The 19,132-nt window shown below is 37.3% G+C and overlaps 1 protein-coding gene across 4 annotated transcripts in view; it reads left to right on the forward strand.

The window, feature by feature from the left end:
- Nucleotides 1-16,809, forward strand: part of STIL (STIL centriolar assembly protein) — a 54,031-nt gene extending 37,222 nt beyond the window's left edge. For all 4 annotated transcript variants that reach the window (XM_046660281.1, XM_046660282.1, XM_046660283.1 and 1 more), the window contains 3 exons: nucleotides 9,789-9,999; nucleotides 11,548-11,801; nucleotides 15,382-16,809. In XM_046660281.1, coding sequence (XP_046516237.1) covers nucleotides 9,789-9,999; nucleotides 11,548-11,801; nucleotides 15,382-16,171 — 1,255 coding nt within the window. In that variant the 3' untranslated portion in view covers nucleotides 16,172-16,809. The remainder of the gene's footprint in view (nucleotides 1-9,788; nucleotides 10,000-11,547; nucleotides 11,802-15,381) is intronic.
- Nucleotides 16,810-19,132: the final 2,323 nt, after the last annotated feature.

Here is a 19,132-nt window from a genome sequence, read left to right on the forward strand (position 1 = left end):
TTCCTTGAGGGAGTAACATTTGAGCAGACTTAAATGATGAGAAGGAGCTGGCCATGAGAATATCCAGAGGAGAGTGTTCCAGGTGGAGGAAATGGCGAGTGCAGACCCTGAGGTATGCATGAGCTTGACAGTTCCAGAAACAAGTAGGAGAGCCATTGTGGCTAGACATAATGACTATGAGGAAGAGCATGGGAAATGTGGTTAGAGATACGGGCAGGAGCAAATTATGTAGGGCTTTGTAGGATGTAGAAAGTAGTTTTGAATTTATTCTCTGTTTATTAAAGCCGAGGACGGTTTTAGACAATGGGGTAGTATAATGTGATTTTTCATTTTTCAAAGACCATTCTAGCTGTTTGTGGCAACTGAACTGAAAGGGGTTAAGAGTGGAAGTAGGGAGACTGGTTAGTAGACTAAAGACCAAGTGAGATGATGGTGCCTTGACTTGTGATGGAAGTGGTGGAAGGGATTGGGGTAGAATAAATTTTGAAGGTAGAGGAATAGTGTAGGTGTAAAACACTACAGGATAATATCACATGAAACAATTAAAAGGCGTGAATTTGGTGATGGGGTGGCATGGGACAGGCAGTCGATTACTTTTTAAAATTATAAGCCTTGTGATAATATCTGACATTTTAAATTATTCAGATGATAATAGTGATTAAAACAATAAACATGCCCCTCCAGAAAACTAGAGAGAAACATTTGTCCTTTCCTCAGTATATGTTTTTTGTTTGTTTGTTTTTGAGGAAGATTAGCCCTGAGCTAACATCCATGCCCATTTTCCTCCACTTTATATGTGGGACGCCTACCACAGCATGGCTTACTGAGCAGTGCCATGTCCGCACCCGGGATCCAAACCAGTGAGCCCTGGGCTGCTGAAGGGGAACGTGCGAACTTAACCACTGCGCCACTGGGCAGGCCCCTATAGTATATGTTTTAATGATATAATTCAATTAAGTATGTGTACTATGTTCCACAGTGTATTAAAAAGATCTGTATACCTGTCTCTCCCACTAGATTGAATTCCTACAGGATTGGGATCATATTCATTTCTCTATCTTCTGAACTTGACCCAATGTATGGTTCCCCATGTTAGCTACTTCGTAAATGTTCACTGCTAGGAAGAGCAGTTTGGGGTGAGCCTCAAGAAAAGTCGCCATTTTATTTGGAGTAATTATAGAAACTGAGAACAAAGAGGAATGAACTGTGGTTATCCTTATTTATCCTCCTTGACTTACTTCTGTAAACAGTAGACTACTTTCTAGAATTATGGGGGTTTTCCCCCTGAAATAATTTTTAAGTCAGAACTTTAAAAATCTCCAATCCATTGTTGTTTTTAACTTCAGAAACAGATCTTAGTTAATTGATAGAATGCAGTTAACTGCATTTTCGGGCAATTAATCAGCTCTCTTGATTCCAACACATAGCTAGATGTAAATCTAATCTCTGTTCAACATAATGTATTGATTTGGATTGAATACTATCACCAGTGTTGTCCATGGTAGTTTTGGTGCTTCTCTAGGATTCCTCCCAACATCTGGTCTGATTCATGCTATGGTTCCCATGGCTAAGTATTCACACATGGCACCTAGCCGTCTGAGTTCCCTGTCCCCCTTGAATGTCTTGCTGGATCGATTGGTCTTTCTGATGTTAAAGCAGTCTGTGAAGGATAAATTTATTTGTCTTGCAGCATAATTGGTAATTGATTGCTTTTTCACAGTGAAAAGTAGTAGTATGTGATATTTAGAGACTTTCTTTTGAAATGATCTTATTTTTATTCAGAAGTCATTCTTTAGACATACTTACTAATACTTGCCTTATTAGTCATCTTTTAAAATTTTGTTTTAATCTGAAATCTTTTGAAGTTTGAAATCTTTAATGTTTTGGTTCTTTTCTTCCTTTTTCAGCTTTTGGTTTTGCTTGCTAGGTTAGACACCACGACAAATATTTTAAAATTCTCAAAAATGCAGGATAGCAGAGTGATTGAGAGCATGGGCTCTGGTGTCAGACTGCCTGGATTTGAATCACAGCACTGTGACCACCAGCAAGTCTCATAATTTCTGGATGACTTGGTTCTCTTATCTTTAAATGGAGAAAATAAAAGTACCTGTCTTATAGCGTTGTTGTGAGGATTAAGTGAGTTAATATACACAAAGCACTTAGAACAGTGCTTTAGTACCTAATTACTGTTACCATTTGGCTACAGATGGAATAAGGTAAACTCAGTAACTGACACGGACTCTCCTTAAAAATAAAGTGCTTTGCAAATGTTTGGGTGATAAAAATCCTGCTTAGTACAAGTAATTTCCCGAAAAGCCATAAGATCTCCAAAGGCTGGATTTCTGCTTCTGTGTTTGAGAGTTTTTGTGTTTTCATTAAAGTGAAATAGGTTAACATGGTTGAAGATAAAGTTTCTGATCTGATGTACGAGGAACAAGGGGAAAGCAGCAGGAGAGGAAGAAAACAGACAATTAGGGATCACCCACTATGTATATCTGGTACTATGCTAGGCACTTTTATCTCCTTTAATCCTGTCTCATTGTTTTCAACCCAGGGAGGTGGATATCATTTTTCCCATTTTATGGATGAGGAAGCTGAGGCCCAGAGCAATTAAGAAATTTGTCCGAGACATGATGAACACACAGATAACTGTATTATAAATGAAAATGTGTGTGACATAGAGATAAGAGGAAGTGCTAACGGGAGTTAAAAGAAGCAACAGAACATATCCAGTTGGGGTTTTAGAACGATATCACAGAGGAACCAAACTTAAAATGACCCTTGAAGGGTAGATAGGATTTTGACAAAGTGTGCCAATTTAAAGGCATTAGAGCAGTAATTCTTGACTCCATGGCATTTGAAAATATAGGTAAATCCGGGCCCTTCACCTTCAGAATCTCTGAAGGGAGAGATCAGAACAGTTGTGTTTTTTGAAACTTTACAAGTGATATTGATGTGTAGCCAAGGTTGAAAACTACTGCATTGTAGACAAAAAATCTAGACTGAATTCAGAGTATTAGTAATCCAGTTTATACATAGAATATAAAGTAAAATGGGGCATTGTAAGACATTGGCTGAAAAGCCAAGTTGGCTACCAAGTTTTGGAGAGCTTTGATTGACAGAATAAGGAATTGTGTTTGTTTTAATAAGCCATTTAAGGTTTTTGTTTGTTTTGTTGTGGTAAAAAATACATAACATAAAATTTACCATCTTAACCATTTTTAAAGGTAATGTTAAGTGTATTTACATTATTGTGAAACATATCTCCAGAACTTTTTCATCTTGCAAATCTGAAACTCTATTAAACAACTACTCCCCTTTTCCCCTTCCTCTCAGACCGTGGTAACCATCATTCTACTTTCTGTTTCTATGAATTTGACTACTTTAGATACCTCATGTAAGTGGAATCATACAATACTTTTCTTTTTTTTCTTTTCTTATTTCACTTAGCATAATGTCCTCAAGGTTTATCCACAGTGGTAGCATATGACAGAATTTCCTTCCTTTCTAAGGCTGAATAATATTCTGTTGTATGTACATACCACATTTTGTTTATCCATTCATCCATCAATGGATATTTGGGGTTACTTTCATCTCTTGGCTATTGTGAATGATGCTGCTGTGAACATGGGAGTGCAAATATCTCTTCCAGATCCTGCTTTCAGTCCTCTTGGATAGATGCCCAGAAGTGGGATTGCTGGATCACATGGTAGTTCTATTTTTAATGTTTTGAGGAACTGCCATACTGTTTTTCCATAGTGGTTGCACCATTTTACAATCCCAGTAACAGTGCAAAGGGTTCCAGTTTCTCCACATCTTTGCCAACACTTGTTATTTTGGGTTTTTTTTAACAGTAGCCATCCTAGTTGGTGTGAGGTAATATCTCATTGGTTTTTATTTGCATTTCTGTCATGATTAGTGACTTTGAGCATCTGTTCATATGCTAGCTGGCCATTTGTATATCATCTTTGGAGAGAAGTGTCCTGTGCCCATTTTTTTTTTTTTTTTTAAGATTTTATTTTTTCCTTTTTCTCCCCAAAGCCCCCCGGTACATAGTTGTGTATTCTTCGTTGTGGGTTCCTCTAGTTGTGGCATGTGGGACGCTGCCTCAGCGTGGTCTGACGAGCAGTGCCATGTCCGCGCCCAGGATTCGAACCGACGAAACACTGGGCCGCCTGCAGCGGAGCGCGCGAACTTAACCACTCGGCCACGGGGCCAGCCCCTGTCCTGTGCCCATTTTTAATTAGATTATTTGTTGTTGAGTTGGAGTTCTTTATATATTCTGGATATTAACCCCGTATCAGATACATGATTTGCAAATATTTCTCCCATTAAAAGTTATAGGCACTTTTTCTCTGTGTATAAGATTTAGTTCTTTGTATCTATTTAAGTGTGCAAATTTGGATACTGAGGGAAATTATACAATGTAATTTCAGTGAAGTTCTTTTGAGTTTAGGATAAATTCACTTGTGTCTTTACTAGTTTAAATGCAGTTTCACCTTAAGGAAGGAGATGGACTGGGTGACTTCAAGATCTCCTTCCTGATTTTTTTTTTTGTGTGAGGAAGATTGTTCCTGAGCTAACATCTGTTGCCAGTCTTCCTCTATTTTAGTGGGATGCTGCCACAGTGTGGCTTGACAAGTGGTGCTAGGTCCACGCCCAGGATCTGAACCTGCGAAACCTGGGCCACCAAAGTAGAGCATGCAAACTTAACCACTATGCCACCAGGCTGGCCCATCCTTCCGGTTTTTGTGACCAGTGTGTCTTTGTGTCTTAGATACCACATGGTGATTATAATAATCTCTATTTAGGCGGCATCCCACATGCCAGAACTAGAAGGACCCACAACTAAAAATACACAACTAAGTACCAGGGGGCTTTGGGGAGAAAAAGGAAAAACATCATCTTAAAAAATAATAATAATAATAATAATCTCTATTTGTAAATTTTATTTGTTAAAAGATTGATACATTGTATTTTTGTTTTATTATTTCTTCAGGATCTCAGACTTCATTACCAAATTTCATTTGAGAAAAAGGAACTGAATGTAGAATTATATCTTGCTTTTAAAGGTTTTTATTTTGAGATTTTAGATTTACAGAAAAGTTGGACAAATGGTACAGAGTTCACCCAGCTTTCCCTAATGTTAATATCTTACATAACCAAAGTAAAATTATGAAAACCAGGAAATTAACGTTGGTACAATATTATAAACTGCAAATTCTAATTGTACCAGTTTTTCTAGTGATGTCCTTTTTTGTTCCAGGATCCCATATAAGGTCGATCCCACATTGATTTACTATCTCCTCAATCCAATCTGTGACACACCCTCAATCTTTCCTTGTCTTTCATGACCTTGACACTTTCGATGAGTACTGGTCAGTTATTTTGTAGAATGTCTCTTAATTTGGATTTGTCTGATACTTTCTCATGATTAAATTGAAATTTTGCATTTTGGGCAAGAATACCACAGAAGTGGTATTATAGGTCTTCTCAGTATATCATATCAGTGGGTAAATGATGTCATATACAATATTAACCTTGATTAATCAGTTAAGGTGATGTCTGCTAGTTTTCCCCCTGTAAAGTTAAAATTTTTCCCTTTGTAGTTAATAAGTACCTTGAGACTTTGCAAATATCCTCTTCTCAAGCTTTGTCTCCCTGATTTTAGCATCCATGGATGGATCTTGCCTGCAGCAATTATTACTGCGGTATTTGCCTAATGATGATTTTGCATTTTCCTCATTCCTTCTACATTTGTAAGTTGGATTTCTTCTATCAGAAAAAGCTGCTCCTCCGCTTATGTGTTTATTCATTTATTAATGTCAGTATGGACTGCTGGACATTTCTTTTATTCTATGACTTAGAATCCAATAATATCATTATTTTGTTGCTCAGATTATTACAGTTTTGGCCATTGGGAGCTCTTTCAGATTGGCTTCTGTTTCCTTTGGAAAAGCCCCCATCCTTTTTCAACCATGTTCTTATTTTCTGGCACTACATGATTTTCCAGGTTCATCTTGTATTTTCCCTTTCCAGCCATGAAATTAACCACAGAAACCGGGAGCAATGATGTCAAAGAATGATATTTAAAACCAAGATCTGGTTTTAAATACACTCCTGCCTACTTTGTAGCTGTGCTTCTAGGCTCTTAGCTAGGATATATATATACACGCACATACATATATATATGCATGCTAACTGATGCATACATATACATCTATATTAATTTCTATATGTATCTATCTATATTTGAAAATCCTTAACTTCATGCCAGTCATCTGATTCCAATCCATTACCCCTTTTTCTTTCTGCTTATCTCCTTTGCTCTGGGTTTTGTAACCCCTTTCCTTTTTTTGAATTTTCAGGTATGAGGGTTTTCCTGAGCATTTCTTATAGAGGAGGTCTTGTGGCAATGAACTCCCTTAACTTTTGTTTATCTGGGAAAGTTTTTATTTCTCCATCATATTTGAAGGATATTTTCGCTGGATAGAGTATTCTTGGCTGCAAGTTTTTGTCCTTCAGAGTTTTGAATATATCATTCTATTCTCTTCTAGCATGTAAGGTATCTGCTGAGAAATCTGTTGACAGCCTTATGGAGGTTCCTTTGTAGGTTATTTTCTTTTGCCTAGCTGCCCTTGGTATTTTTTTCTTTGTCTTTGACTTTTGCAAGCTTCACTACTATATGCCTTGGTGTTGGTCTTTTTATATTGATATAGTTTGGAGATCTATTGGCTTCTATCACATGGAGTTCCATCTCTCTTCCAAGGTTTGGAAAGTTCTCAGCCATCATTTCTTTGAACAGGCTTTCTGCCCCCTTCTCCTTTTCTTCTCCCTCTGGGATACCTATAATCCTTATGTTGCATTTCCTAATTGAGTTGGATAGTTCTCGGAGAGTTTCTTCATTTCTTTTTAGTCTTAGTTTTCTCTCCTCCTCTATCTGCAGTATTTCTATATTTCTATCCTCCAAATTGCTAATTCTGTCCTCCATATTATCAACCCTGCTGTTCCGCCCCCCCCCCGCCTTTTTTCTTATTTATAACTTCTTTCCCCAAGAGGAGAAACCTGGCTCTCATTATGCACACTATACTTACTTATTTGTTCAATCCTAGTATACACAGAGTTTCAGAATTGCTAAGAATTCTCAAACAGATTTACTAGAGTATGATATTTGTTTATAATTCTTTTTATCTTTAGCCTTACAATATTCAATGTAAATACCTTTTTCCATAGTTATTTGTTAGTTCTTTTCTTCCTCATTCCCTTGTGTGGTTATGTTATTTGTTTGTAATGCCACTAGGTTATTTTGTTACTGTTTGTATTCCATGTTCGGGTGCCTTCATATTTGGTTTGATTTTATTTGTTTTTTAAGTATCTGAAACATTACTATGGTTCTAACAGACTAAACTGTGTAAAAAGATAGATAGTCAGGGGCTGACCCTGTGGTCGAGTTACTAAGTTTGCGTGCTCTGCTTCAGCAGCCCAGGGTTTCGCCAGTTCAGATCCTGGGTGCAGACATGGCACTGCTCATCAGGCCATGCTGAGGCGGCATCCCATGTAGCACAACCAGAAGGACCCACAGCTAGAATATACAACTATGTACTTGGGGGGCTTTGGGGAGGAGGAGAAAAAAACCCAAAAGATTGGCAACAGATGTTAGCTCATGTGCCAATCTTTAAAAAAAAAAAAAGATATATACTCAAAAAAGTTACTCCCTTCTCATCCCTGCTACCCTGTTCCCAAATTCCTGCTTTTCCCACCCCTCTCCTTTAGAAAATCAGTCTCTTTAGTTACTGGCTAATCCTTCCTGCATTTCTTTTACACAAACAGCATATGTGTCTATATTTTCTTTTATTACTTCTTTCTTACATGAGATATAGAAAAGTAGCATACCATAGGTGGTATTCTGAACTTTTCTTTTTTCACTTAACAATATATACTGGAAATCACTCCATATCAGTTCCTAGAGATCTTCATTTTTTTTATAGCTGTGTAGTACTCCATTGTGTGGAAGCACCTTAGTTTAATAAACCACCTATTTATGAGCATAGACTGTTTCCAATATTTTTCAATTACAGGCAACGCTACAGTGAATTACCTTGCACGTGTATACTTTTGAATTGTTTTAGAAACAGGATTTCTGCATCCAAAGTTAAGTGCATATGTAATTTTGCTTAGTATACCAAATTTCCCTGCAGAAGGGGTGTACCATTTTGCAGTCTCATCAGCATTGTATGAGATTACCTGTTTGCCCACAGCTGTGCCAGCAAAATATGTTGCCATATTAAAAAAAAAACTTTTTACCAGTCTGATAGGTGATAAATGGTATATTGATATTGTTTTAATTTTCGTTTTTAAAATTACAGGTGAGTTAGATCACTTTTTCATGTTGAGGATCATTTTGATATCTTTGTGAATCATCTGTTTGTGTCTTTCATCATTTTTTTACTAGAGTTTTGGGTCCTTTGCCCCTCAGTTTTTAAGTGTTGTTTATATATTAGAGATGTTAGCTCTTTGTTGTATATGTTGTAAATATTTTCTTCCACTTTTGTCAGTTGTCTTTTAACTTTGTTTAATGTTTTTTGCCATGTAAAAATTTTTTATTTTGTGTAGTCAAATTTATTGATTTTTTTCTTAGAATTATATCTTGACTGCTGTTTTACAAAGTTAATATTTGTTGTACATATCAGGTACCAAATGAGTGCTTGGCACTTCATAACAAGTTGAAATTAGACAATATGGAAAAAATTGGAAATAAGCTGAGTTTTAATGACGAGATGTGGTTAGAAAAATCATACTATATCTGTAAAATAAAATACTATGTAATGATTAAAACTTGTTTTTAAGAATATTTAATGAAATGGGAAGATACTCATGATGTAATATTAGGTTTTAAAAAGAAACTTCTAAAACTATAATACAGTGCAGTTTTTCAGAGAAAATACATATCTATAGAAAAGTGTAGATGGAAATACTCTGAAATGTTAACAGTGGTTATCTCTAGGTATTGAATTATCTCTGACTTTTATTTTCTTCATACTTGCTGTAACTTTGAGCAGTTACCTAACCTCTCTGTGCTTTAATTGCTGCATCTGTCAAATAGGGATAATATATAGTACTATCTTATAGATCTTTTTGGTCAGGATTATATAAGATATGTACTTGAAACAGTGCCTGGCCCATGATAAGCTTTCTGATAGCTGATAGTTATTATTACTTTTCTCTGTTTTCTACAATAGCCACAGATTATTGTTCTTACAAGAAATGTTTTTTAATACTGCTTTCCGTAGTTCTTTTAAAAATATGTATTTATACTCTAATATTGAAAGTAATAAATGCTCATTGTATAAAATTTGAAAAATACATAAAAGCATAATGAAGAAAAGGAATACCACCAAATATATAATGTGATTATAAATGACAGCTTATGAACTCCCTTTGACAGGGATCTTAACTATATTTGAAAACTTGAAGTGAACAAACAATATGTTTTAAATTTTTAAATACTCTAAAAATTTCCATTGCATCAAGTTCAAGAGAAATCAACAGGTTGTTTTCCAGCTTTCAAAGAAAGTCATCAAATTTAGATAACATAACTTAAAAAGGTGTCGTGATCCAGTTTATATGCAGCCTATCAAGATGTGAGATGCTCACATAGCATCACTAAGCTGAAAATACAAACCAGAATACTGCTTGAATCCTACCTCTTTCTTCCTGAGTTCCTGTACTTCAAATATGTGTTAAAGGTACCCTGATAACTAACACATTGTGTGTACTCTTTCAAGCAGCTCTTCTCCAGTTGTGACAAAAGAACCTGATGTGCCTGTGTTCTTTCCGAATTCCGTGCTGGCAGAGAGTGTAAGCATGTGCTTACACAGTGGACCAACAGAGGGTGCTAATAACAGCTCTGTAACATCAGGGGAACCACAAATTGAGCAAGTAACGCAACCTTTGCCTCATCAACCATCAGATAACCAGAAAATATACCAGGATTTATTGGTGAGAAAATGTGAAGCATTTCATCTTTTGTGACATGGTTATTTAGTCTAGAGTATACTAGTTAAGCCTTTCCTATATTTAAACTGATTGGGACCTTGATATGAAAATATTTTCCCAAAGTTAATGATAGATCACTTATTTCCTTTAGCTTTTCTTAAATTATGATAACCTAAGTTTAGTAATTTACTGTAAGCATCCCAGTCATCAGAAACTTAGATAGCCAGGAAAAAAAAAAAAAAAAGCCTTATTTTAAAACTATAAGTGTTGAGGGTCTGGCCCTGTGCCCGAATGGTTAAGTTCATGAGCTCCGCTTCAGCAGCCCAGGGTTTCACTGGTTTGGATCCTGGGCACGGACATGGCATCGCTTGTTAGGCCCTGCTGAGGTGGCGTCCCACATGCCACAACTAGAGGGACCCACAGCTAAAATATACAACTATGTACTCTGGGGGTACTTGGGAAGAAAAAGCAGGGAAAAAAATGAAGATTGGCAACAGTTGTTAGCTCAGGTGCCGATCTTTAAAAAAATATGTGTTGATATTATCCCAAATTCACGTTAAAGTTAGTACCAGAATAAACAAGCAGGAGTTTGCAGGAAGTTTGAAAATTGGAAAGTAAGGAATATTTATGATAATATTTACTGATTTTGGTTCAGGTAAGCAGATTTTTCTTGAACACTTAGCTTAGTCTAAGAAAGTGAACTAAGTTAAGTGGATAACATAAAGATGAATATGACAATCTCTGCCCTTGAGAACCTGGGGGGACATAGCACATCAATATCAGTAACAAATACTTATAGGACAGGCTGAGAAGTGCTGTAAGCAAAGACAGCACAGAATAAAAAGGGATAATTCTGGTTGAAGGAAATAGTCATCTTGGAAAAGTTAGAATGTAAACTGGGATTTGAAAGTCGAATGACCCTGGGTGTCACTTCCATCCAAATTGTAGATTTTGGAACATTTGATTTCTCCATTTATAACTGAAGGCTAATTAAACATAGCTCATAGGGCCCTAAGTATTCATTAGTGAACACGTATTTGTTATTTGCCTGCTAGGTCCCAGACTGGTGTTAGCAGCTGTGTGCTCAGGGAAGGAAATATGCTTTACTATCAGCAAAGCAGAGATAGTATCACAGGGCATTCTCATTCAAAGTGAGAAAAGAGAGGAGTTAAATTCTGAAAATTTCATAAAGATCTAATTTATAACTCTCAAACATTACCATTTTTCACATGAAAACAAGATTTAAAACTTTATAAAGAATTTACTATAAATGCTCGAAAACGCTTGAAATGTTACTCAAATGATTTTAAATCTGTTTTAAAATGAACAAGTTCTGAACAAACATTCTAAATTTCTTCTAGGGTCTGATGAAATAATTCATTAGGATGGGCTCTTTTATAAAAACCCTATAATACTTTCAAATATATTTATACTTTGTAGAATTTAAGACATTGTACTTTTCCCTAGCCTTACTTATGGTATTATTTACATTTTTGTTTCCTAAGATTGTTAGTAGTGATTTTTCAAATATGTCCTTTTTCTTTTCATCAGGGTCAAGTGAACCACCTATTGAATAAGTCAGTCTGTGAAGAGACTGAGCAGCCATCTACCACAGCAGTAGTTATCAGCCACGAATGCACCAGAACCCAAAATGTTTACCATACAAAGAAAAAAAAACATGATTCAGGACTGGTGGACAAAGATTGTGTTCTTAATGCAACCCTTAAGCAACTAAGAAGCCTTGGAGTAAAAATTGATTCTCCCACTAAAATCAAGAAAAATGCACATAAAGTAGATCATGCCAGGTAACTTTAAAATTTATTTTAAAAGATGAAAAAATTTTAGATATATCGCAGCAGTCTCCTGAGATAAGGTATAAGCTTGCCACTCAGTTCAATTGATTCATCATTTATTCAGGGCCTACTGCATGTATGATGAATAAGAGATCATCTCTACCTTTTAGAGTTTTCATTTTAGTAGGAGAGAGGGTTATATACACGAGGAATTTGAAAGATGTTACGGGATGTCTCCTGGGTAAAGATGCCAACAAAATACTCTAAGAGTCTTGGAGAAAGAGAAATGAGCCTTTACTCGTTTCTGGTGTCTAGAAAGTCTTCCTGGAGGTGATAGGGTCTGGGCCAGCTTCTGGGTGTATGGTTATGCAGTTATGCCGTCTAAAAAGCAAAAACATTCCTTTTTGTAGGAATGTGTTTTGAAGAGTATAGTTTCATGAACTTTACTTATTGTTCACCAGTTGCAACTGCCATGTTCTCTTGTGTAGATTCTTCTTCATCAAAGATGGCATCAGCACATACTTGCTTTTCAAGAGAATAAAATCTGGAAATTATATTATTAAGGTTAATTAGCATGTTTTCTCTTAATTATTTTTGATGTTTTCCAGTTACAAAAGTAATACAGTCTCATGATTTAAAAAAATATCAAATAACACACAAGAGTATCAGATAAAATACAAAAGCCCCCACTCTCCAGACTCCTCAGTCTGGCTCCTCTGAGGTTACTTCTCTTAACTGTTTCTTTTGTATTCTTCTATAAATGTTTTGTATTCTTCAAGTATGTGTGTGTACAATGAGTGTTGCAATTTGGTTTTCTTTTTCTTAACATTTCTTTATAGGTATATGCAGTTCTTTCTCATGTATTTAAACAGCTGCATAATATTCTGTTGTACCCATGTAATATAGTGAACCCTGGTCCTCTGTTAATGGACTTTGAGGCTGAATTGCTTCTTTCTTTCTTTTTTTTCTTCAGTTTCTTGATTGATTTGCTTCTTATTTATTTATTTATTTATTTATTTTTTCCTGGGAAAGATTCACCCTGAGCTAACATCTGTTGCCAATCTTCCTCTTTGTTTTTCCTCCCCAAAGCCTCAGTGCATAGTTGCATATTCTAGTTGTTAGGTCCTTCTAGTTCTTCTATGTGAGCCACCACCACAGCATGACTACTGACAGACAAGTGGTGTGGTTCTGGGACTGGGAACCGAACCCAGGTCGCCAAGGCAATGAGAACACTGAACTTTAACACTAGGCTGTCTTATTTCTGATCTGAAACAATGCTAAGTGAACATCATTCTACAGGTGCTTGTACAAGTATCTTTGTAGGATAAATTCCTAGAAGTAGGTAGGATCAAAGGAGATGGGCATTGAAAGTTTTGGTAGATGTTGCCATTTCCCACCAAAATAGTGGTACCAGTTTATATTTCTACTAACAGTGTGGGAGAGTGAGGCTAACATTTTTGAAGTGTTTATTTCAATACTGTGAGATAGAAGCTGTATAATGTCTGTATAATGTCTACTGGAATGTACAGATTATGTGCATTCTATGTGTAACCCTTACATTTTGGTGTAAATGCCTTTGGGGAGTAGTTTTTAGGTAATGTACTTCTTCACAGTGGCCACCCTATTTTATTTTATTTATTTATTTTTTTACTTTTTTCTTTTTTAAAGATTGGCACCTGAGTAACATCTGTTGTCAATCTTCTTCTTCTTTTTTTCCTTCTTCTCCCCAAAGCACCCCCTAGTACACAGTTTCGTATTCTAGTTGCAGGTCCTTCTGGTTGTGCTGTGTGGGACACCACCTCAGCATGGCCTGACAAGCAGTAGTAGGTCTGTGCCAAGGATCTGAACTGGCAAAACCCTGGGTCGTAGAAGACCAAAAATATCTTAAATTATTTTTAATTTATATTTTGTTGATTGTTAATGGATTGTATATATTACTGTGATTAAAAATGAACCTGCACTGAAACTATTTTTCCAACACATAGAAGAAGTCAAATTTTGTTTGTCGCTAATCTTAGGCTGAGAGGATACTCCAAACATGAGACTATGTAAAGCCTACCTAGTTAATTCACATTGTTTCACAGTTTTTCTTAAACTTGGTTTTTAAATATTATCTCCTACTGCTCTCACCCGAGTTTCAGCTTACTCACCGTTGGCATTTGCAAGGGTTCCTTGCTGTTACTTTACTTGGGATGCTCTTTTTCACCATTCTACTTGCCAGAATCCTTCTTATCCTTCATAGCTACTAGAGCGGTGCCATGTCCGTGCCCAGGATCAGACCCAGCGAAACCCTGGGCTGCTGAAGCGGAGGGTGCAAACTTAACCACTCGGCCACAGGGCCGGCCCCCCTATTTCTTTTATTCATTCAGTAAATATTTATTGAGTACCTACTATGTGCCGGGCACTGTTCCAGGCACCAAGGATATTGCAGTGGGGAAAAAACAGACCAAAATCCCTGCTGTCATGGCCTTTCCTGAGGGAGCTAGACATAAATAAGTAATGTGAGTTGAAGATATAAATAGCCATAGTGCTAAGGAGAAAACAGAATAGTAAAGGGAGGGGAATGTGAAGTGTTGGCAGGAAGAGTAAGGTTGAGATAGTTGATGGGGAAGACCTCCCTGAGGAAGGTTTTCGTGAGTATTACATGAGATACCGAATGGTCAGCAGAGCGCCTGGCACATTATAAGGCGTTAATAAAAATTAGCAGCTGCTATTTTATGTGTGATATAAAGGAAAAGCCTAGTCAGTTAATGTTAATGAGATAAGGCCAACCAAAGTGAGTTGAAGACTATATGTAATGAAAGAAAATTAGTGTATACACACACAGACGTGCACGCATACACACACACACACACACGCATATCCAGAGACTGGTTGATGTTTTTCACTCAGTACAAGTGGAATCTGTTCTACTATGGACAATTTAAATTTTTTGTTTTTTAATAAAGATTGGCACCTGAGCTAACGTCCGCCAATCTTTTTTGTTGTTGTTGTTGTTCTTCTTCTTCTCATCCCCAAAACCCCCCAGTACATAGCTGCACACTCTAGTTGTGAGTGCCTCCCGCTGTGTTCTGTGGGACACTGCCCCAGCATGGCCCAATGAGCAGCGCCATGTCTGGCCCAAGATCCAAACCCTGGACCGCCAAAGCAGAGCACATGGACCCAGCCACTTGGCCATGCCAGCCCCGACAATTTAATATTCTGAGTTACTCACCAAAGCTTGTGATGTTATATTATCAAATGTGTTTCTGTTTGATTTTATTTTTGTTTTACTTTACCAATATTGAATGGCTTTTACATTTTGTGGCCTTGTATTTGGTCTTAAAACCATGACTGTTGGATACGTTTAGGAAAATTAATTTGCATTCCACTTTCAGTCTTTGAATTGTGGATCACTTTCTAGGTTATCATATTTATCCCTTGAATGTATCTGGATCGTCAAGACTTAGATGTCTGACCACTCAGATAAAAAGCACCATGAAGCTTAAAGCTGAAGACCTTTTGTTACTTTCATAGAATGGAACACATTAGGATAACACTATTTAGTACTCAAAATAAGATAAATGATGGCCTTCTCCATTGTGTCTTTCAGTGTGTTGGCACGCATCAGCCCTGAAGCAGTGATCTCTGGATTAAACTACATGTCATTTGCTAATGTTGGCATGAGTGGTTTAAGCCCCAGTGGTATGGATTTGAGCATGGAGGCAAATGCTATAGCTCTGAAATATTTAAATGAAAATCAGCTTTCACAACTGTCTCTTACTCGATCAAACCAAAATAACTGTGACTCATCTTTTAGCTTTCTACATATTAACACAGACAGAAGCAGTGTGGGGCTTAGTTTAATTTCACCAAACAATATGTCATTTGCAACCAAAAAATATATGAAGAGATATGGACTCATACAAAGCAGTGACAATAGTGAAGATGAAGAGGAGCCTCTGACCAACACAGACAGCAAGAGTGAACATTTATTGAATCAAAACCTTACATCCATACCTGAACAACTTGATCGTCAGCAAGAGCCCTCTAGGAACGGCTGTGAGATAATTAATTGTTATAGCTGTGAATCTGTGGGCACCCCCCCAGATATGCCAGTATTGAGAAATATTACAAATGAAGTTCTTCAGCTAAAAGCAGCACAGCAGTTGCATGAAAACCCAGCATTCTTTTTAAAGAACCTTAAACCAAGTCCCGCAGCGAACCTCCGAACTGGAAAAGCAGAGTTTACCCAACATCCTGAGAAAGAAAATGAAAGGGACGCTCCACTTTTTCCTGAAAGTTTAAAACCTTCTGAAACTTTAAAGCAAATGAATAGTATGAATTCAGTAGGCACCTTCTTAGATGTAAAGCGTCTCAGACAGTTGCCAAAATTATTTTAAACCTTTAACTCCCCACCCTCCTGACATGAGGACAGGCTGTCTCCTGAAGATCCTGAGGGAAGCCGGAGCCTTTGGTGCTTTGGGATCCTAGTCACTGTAGGGTCTCTCTCTTTCTTGGTAGCAGCTGATTGCAAAGAGCTGAACAAGTGACCTCATTGTCTATGAGATGGCTGGCTAGTAGGAGGGCTAAGTTCCCTTTGTTCAAATAGAGCTGTTCGGCATCACTGAAACCTTTTTTAAAAAACCAAATCCTGAGATCAGTTATTTCAACAAATTTAGGTAAACAGATACTATCCAACTCTGAATCCCAACTGCTCTCTTATACTGTACGTTTTGAAAAGTCCGTTTTCCTAGCATGTTGCATCTCTGCATCTACCAAGTCACCTAAAAGAACGTAAGGTTATCATGACGCTGACTAAATTAGCTAAATGAACCCTTATTGAATTTAAGGGACAAGTTGTCTTATTTAGAATACCTTAAGGTCTTTTATACAAGGAGTGTATATGTCCTCTTAATTAGGGCGCATATTAAGTTCTGTGGCAGTAGAACTTTTGCAGACTGGTGGGTTGATGTTAATATAACATTTTCAACATATCTATCACAGGATAAGAAAATTATTGTGTGTGTGTTTTATAAACTTTGTGAGTTTTCAAATGTTTTAATATTTTTAATATAATAAAAATGTCTAGATTGACTGCTTTCCTTTGTCCTCTGCTATAGCATATCCTCTCCACTTTTTTTTTAAAACTTTTAGACTGTATTTACAGAAATAATACAGAGAATTCAGGGTACCCTTCACCCAGCAACCCCCAATAATAATATCTTACATAGCTGTATTAAATGATCAAACCAAGAAATTGACATTGGGCACAACATTAGTAACTAAACTACACCTTTCAAGTTTCACAAGTTTCCACGCGCACTCATTTATTTACTTTTTGGTGTATAGCTCTATGAAATTTATCATTTATTATAGATCTGCATAACCACCACCACCACCACAATCACCATACAGACCTGTTCCAGCATCGCAAAGAAACTGCCTAGCGCTGCCCTTGAAAATACACCCTCCCTCCAGCCCTAACCCTGACAACCAATGATCTGTTCTCCATCACAGGAATTTCCTCATTTAGAGAGCGTTAGTATAAATGGAATCATACTACGTAACTTTTTGAAATTGGTTTTCACTCAGCATAATGTTCTTGAGATCCATCCAGGTTGTTGAGGGTATCAATAGTTGCTTCCTTTTTTCCCCCACCTTTTTAAAAATTAGGTTTTAAATTGTCATTTCTGAATATAAATGAAAAAAATGTCCTCATTCACTTGAGAGATTAAGCCCTTCTGCTGAAGTTAAGATGCCATTGCCTTTTATCAAAGCTTCATACATAAACTGGAAAGATCCCGTTTGTGGATCTTTGGACTTTGGATCCCTAAATACTTTCCAACCCAACTGGGCCATCTGAAGTATGATAAAACAATTGATGGTTAGCAAGCCGAAGTAAATAACATAGTGGCTCTCTGCTGTTCTGCACTGGATCCAGGGACCGCATGGTTTGTGTTTCCCTGTGGTGTTGCTTTTTCAGGTTAAAATTCAGACATGGAAATGGCAATGAGAGTGATTCTCTCTGTTTACGTTTGTTTCCATAGGCATCATTTGGGACTTTAGTTATTTTAATAGATAGCATAAAAAACCACCTACAGGTTTCATTGGAGTGAGTTTTTAAGTAATGGAATTGCCAATGCCACTTCAAGTATGCTGTTTAACCCTCAGTGTTTCACCCGAGGAGCAAGTGTAGGTACAATTTATATTGCACATCACTGAAAAAAACAGAATGCCAGTGAATTAACTGACAGCTTCATTAATTTACTGTTATCACTGGGAGCCCTGTAATTCACACCAAACAAAAAGGTCTCTATCCGAACAATAAAAACTGAATCTGAGACTTTTTAGGTGAAAACCTAATTCCATCACTTCTGTGAGCGTATCTAATTTAAGGCCTCTGATAAGATGCCTATGCAGTTTTGGAGACTGAATTTGGGCTGCAGATTGATTCAACAAAACATCTCTACTAAATACATGCCAGACAAGAGGGGTCATCACTGAAGCCTCCTTCAGAAAGTTCTCTGAGAAGAATATTTTACTGTGGGAAGTTATTTGGCAAATTAGTTGCTATGATAGGCATCTTTGGAAACAGCATTGGTACTGGGAAATTTGGATTAAAAGACTTTGGAGATGACTGCTTTTCAAGAGACATTTCTCTGAATTCTTTCATCCAGTCCCACAGCATGCTGTTTATAGATACATGGGTGCTACTTCAAATGGAATAAGGAATTGGAGCTTCTATTACCCAGCTTCGGGGAAACAAACCTATTAGGCTGGGTCCTGGCCCACTGGCGCCCCCCACCTTCACCAAACGTCCCCTCACTCTATCTTTGAGCTCCTTGCTGGCTGATTACTCTATGCTCCCTTGTCCTCTGCCTTGCCCTGTCTGTGCTAAGCTCCACAGATGTCGATGCAGACACGTTAGACATAAGCCTTGCCCTTTGCCAGCTGTAAAGACTCGAAGGAAAACAGATACACCCTGGAAACAGTCACACAATGGTATGAGGCAGTGTATGATGAAAAGCCAAAATGAGTGATCCAGACTGTAAGGAGCCACAGCAGTGTAATCATGATAGTTTCCATCTCTAGGACTTAGCATGCGCTCACAGGGTGCTGTGCAGAGCGCTTCACACGGGTTAGTTCGTTTAAGTTTCCTGGCTGAGTCCAGCTGGTGATTGTCATCCTATGGTTGAGGGAACAGCCTCAGGGAAGTGACTTACCCAAGGAAGTTGCTACCAGAGATTCAAGGTTAGGTATAACTCCAGAACTCAAGCTCTTAATAAGTCACTGAGAAATACAACTTCTCTGAGGCCTGAGGAATTCAGGAAGAGCTTCCTACAAGAAGGAGATCTCGAGCT

This window comes from Equus quagga, chromosome 5 (genome assembly GCF_021613505.1).
Source record: "Equus quagga isolate Etosha38 chromosome 5, UCLA_HA_Equagga_1.0, whole genome shotgun sequence".
NCBI lineage: Eukaryota > Metazoa > Chordata > Mammalia > Perissodactyla > Equidae > Equus > Equus quagga.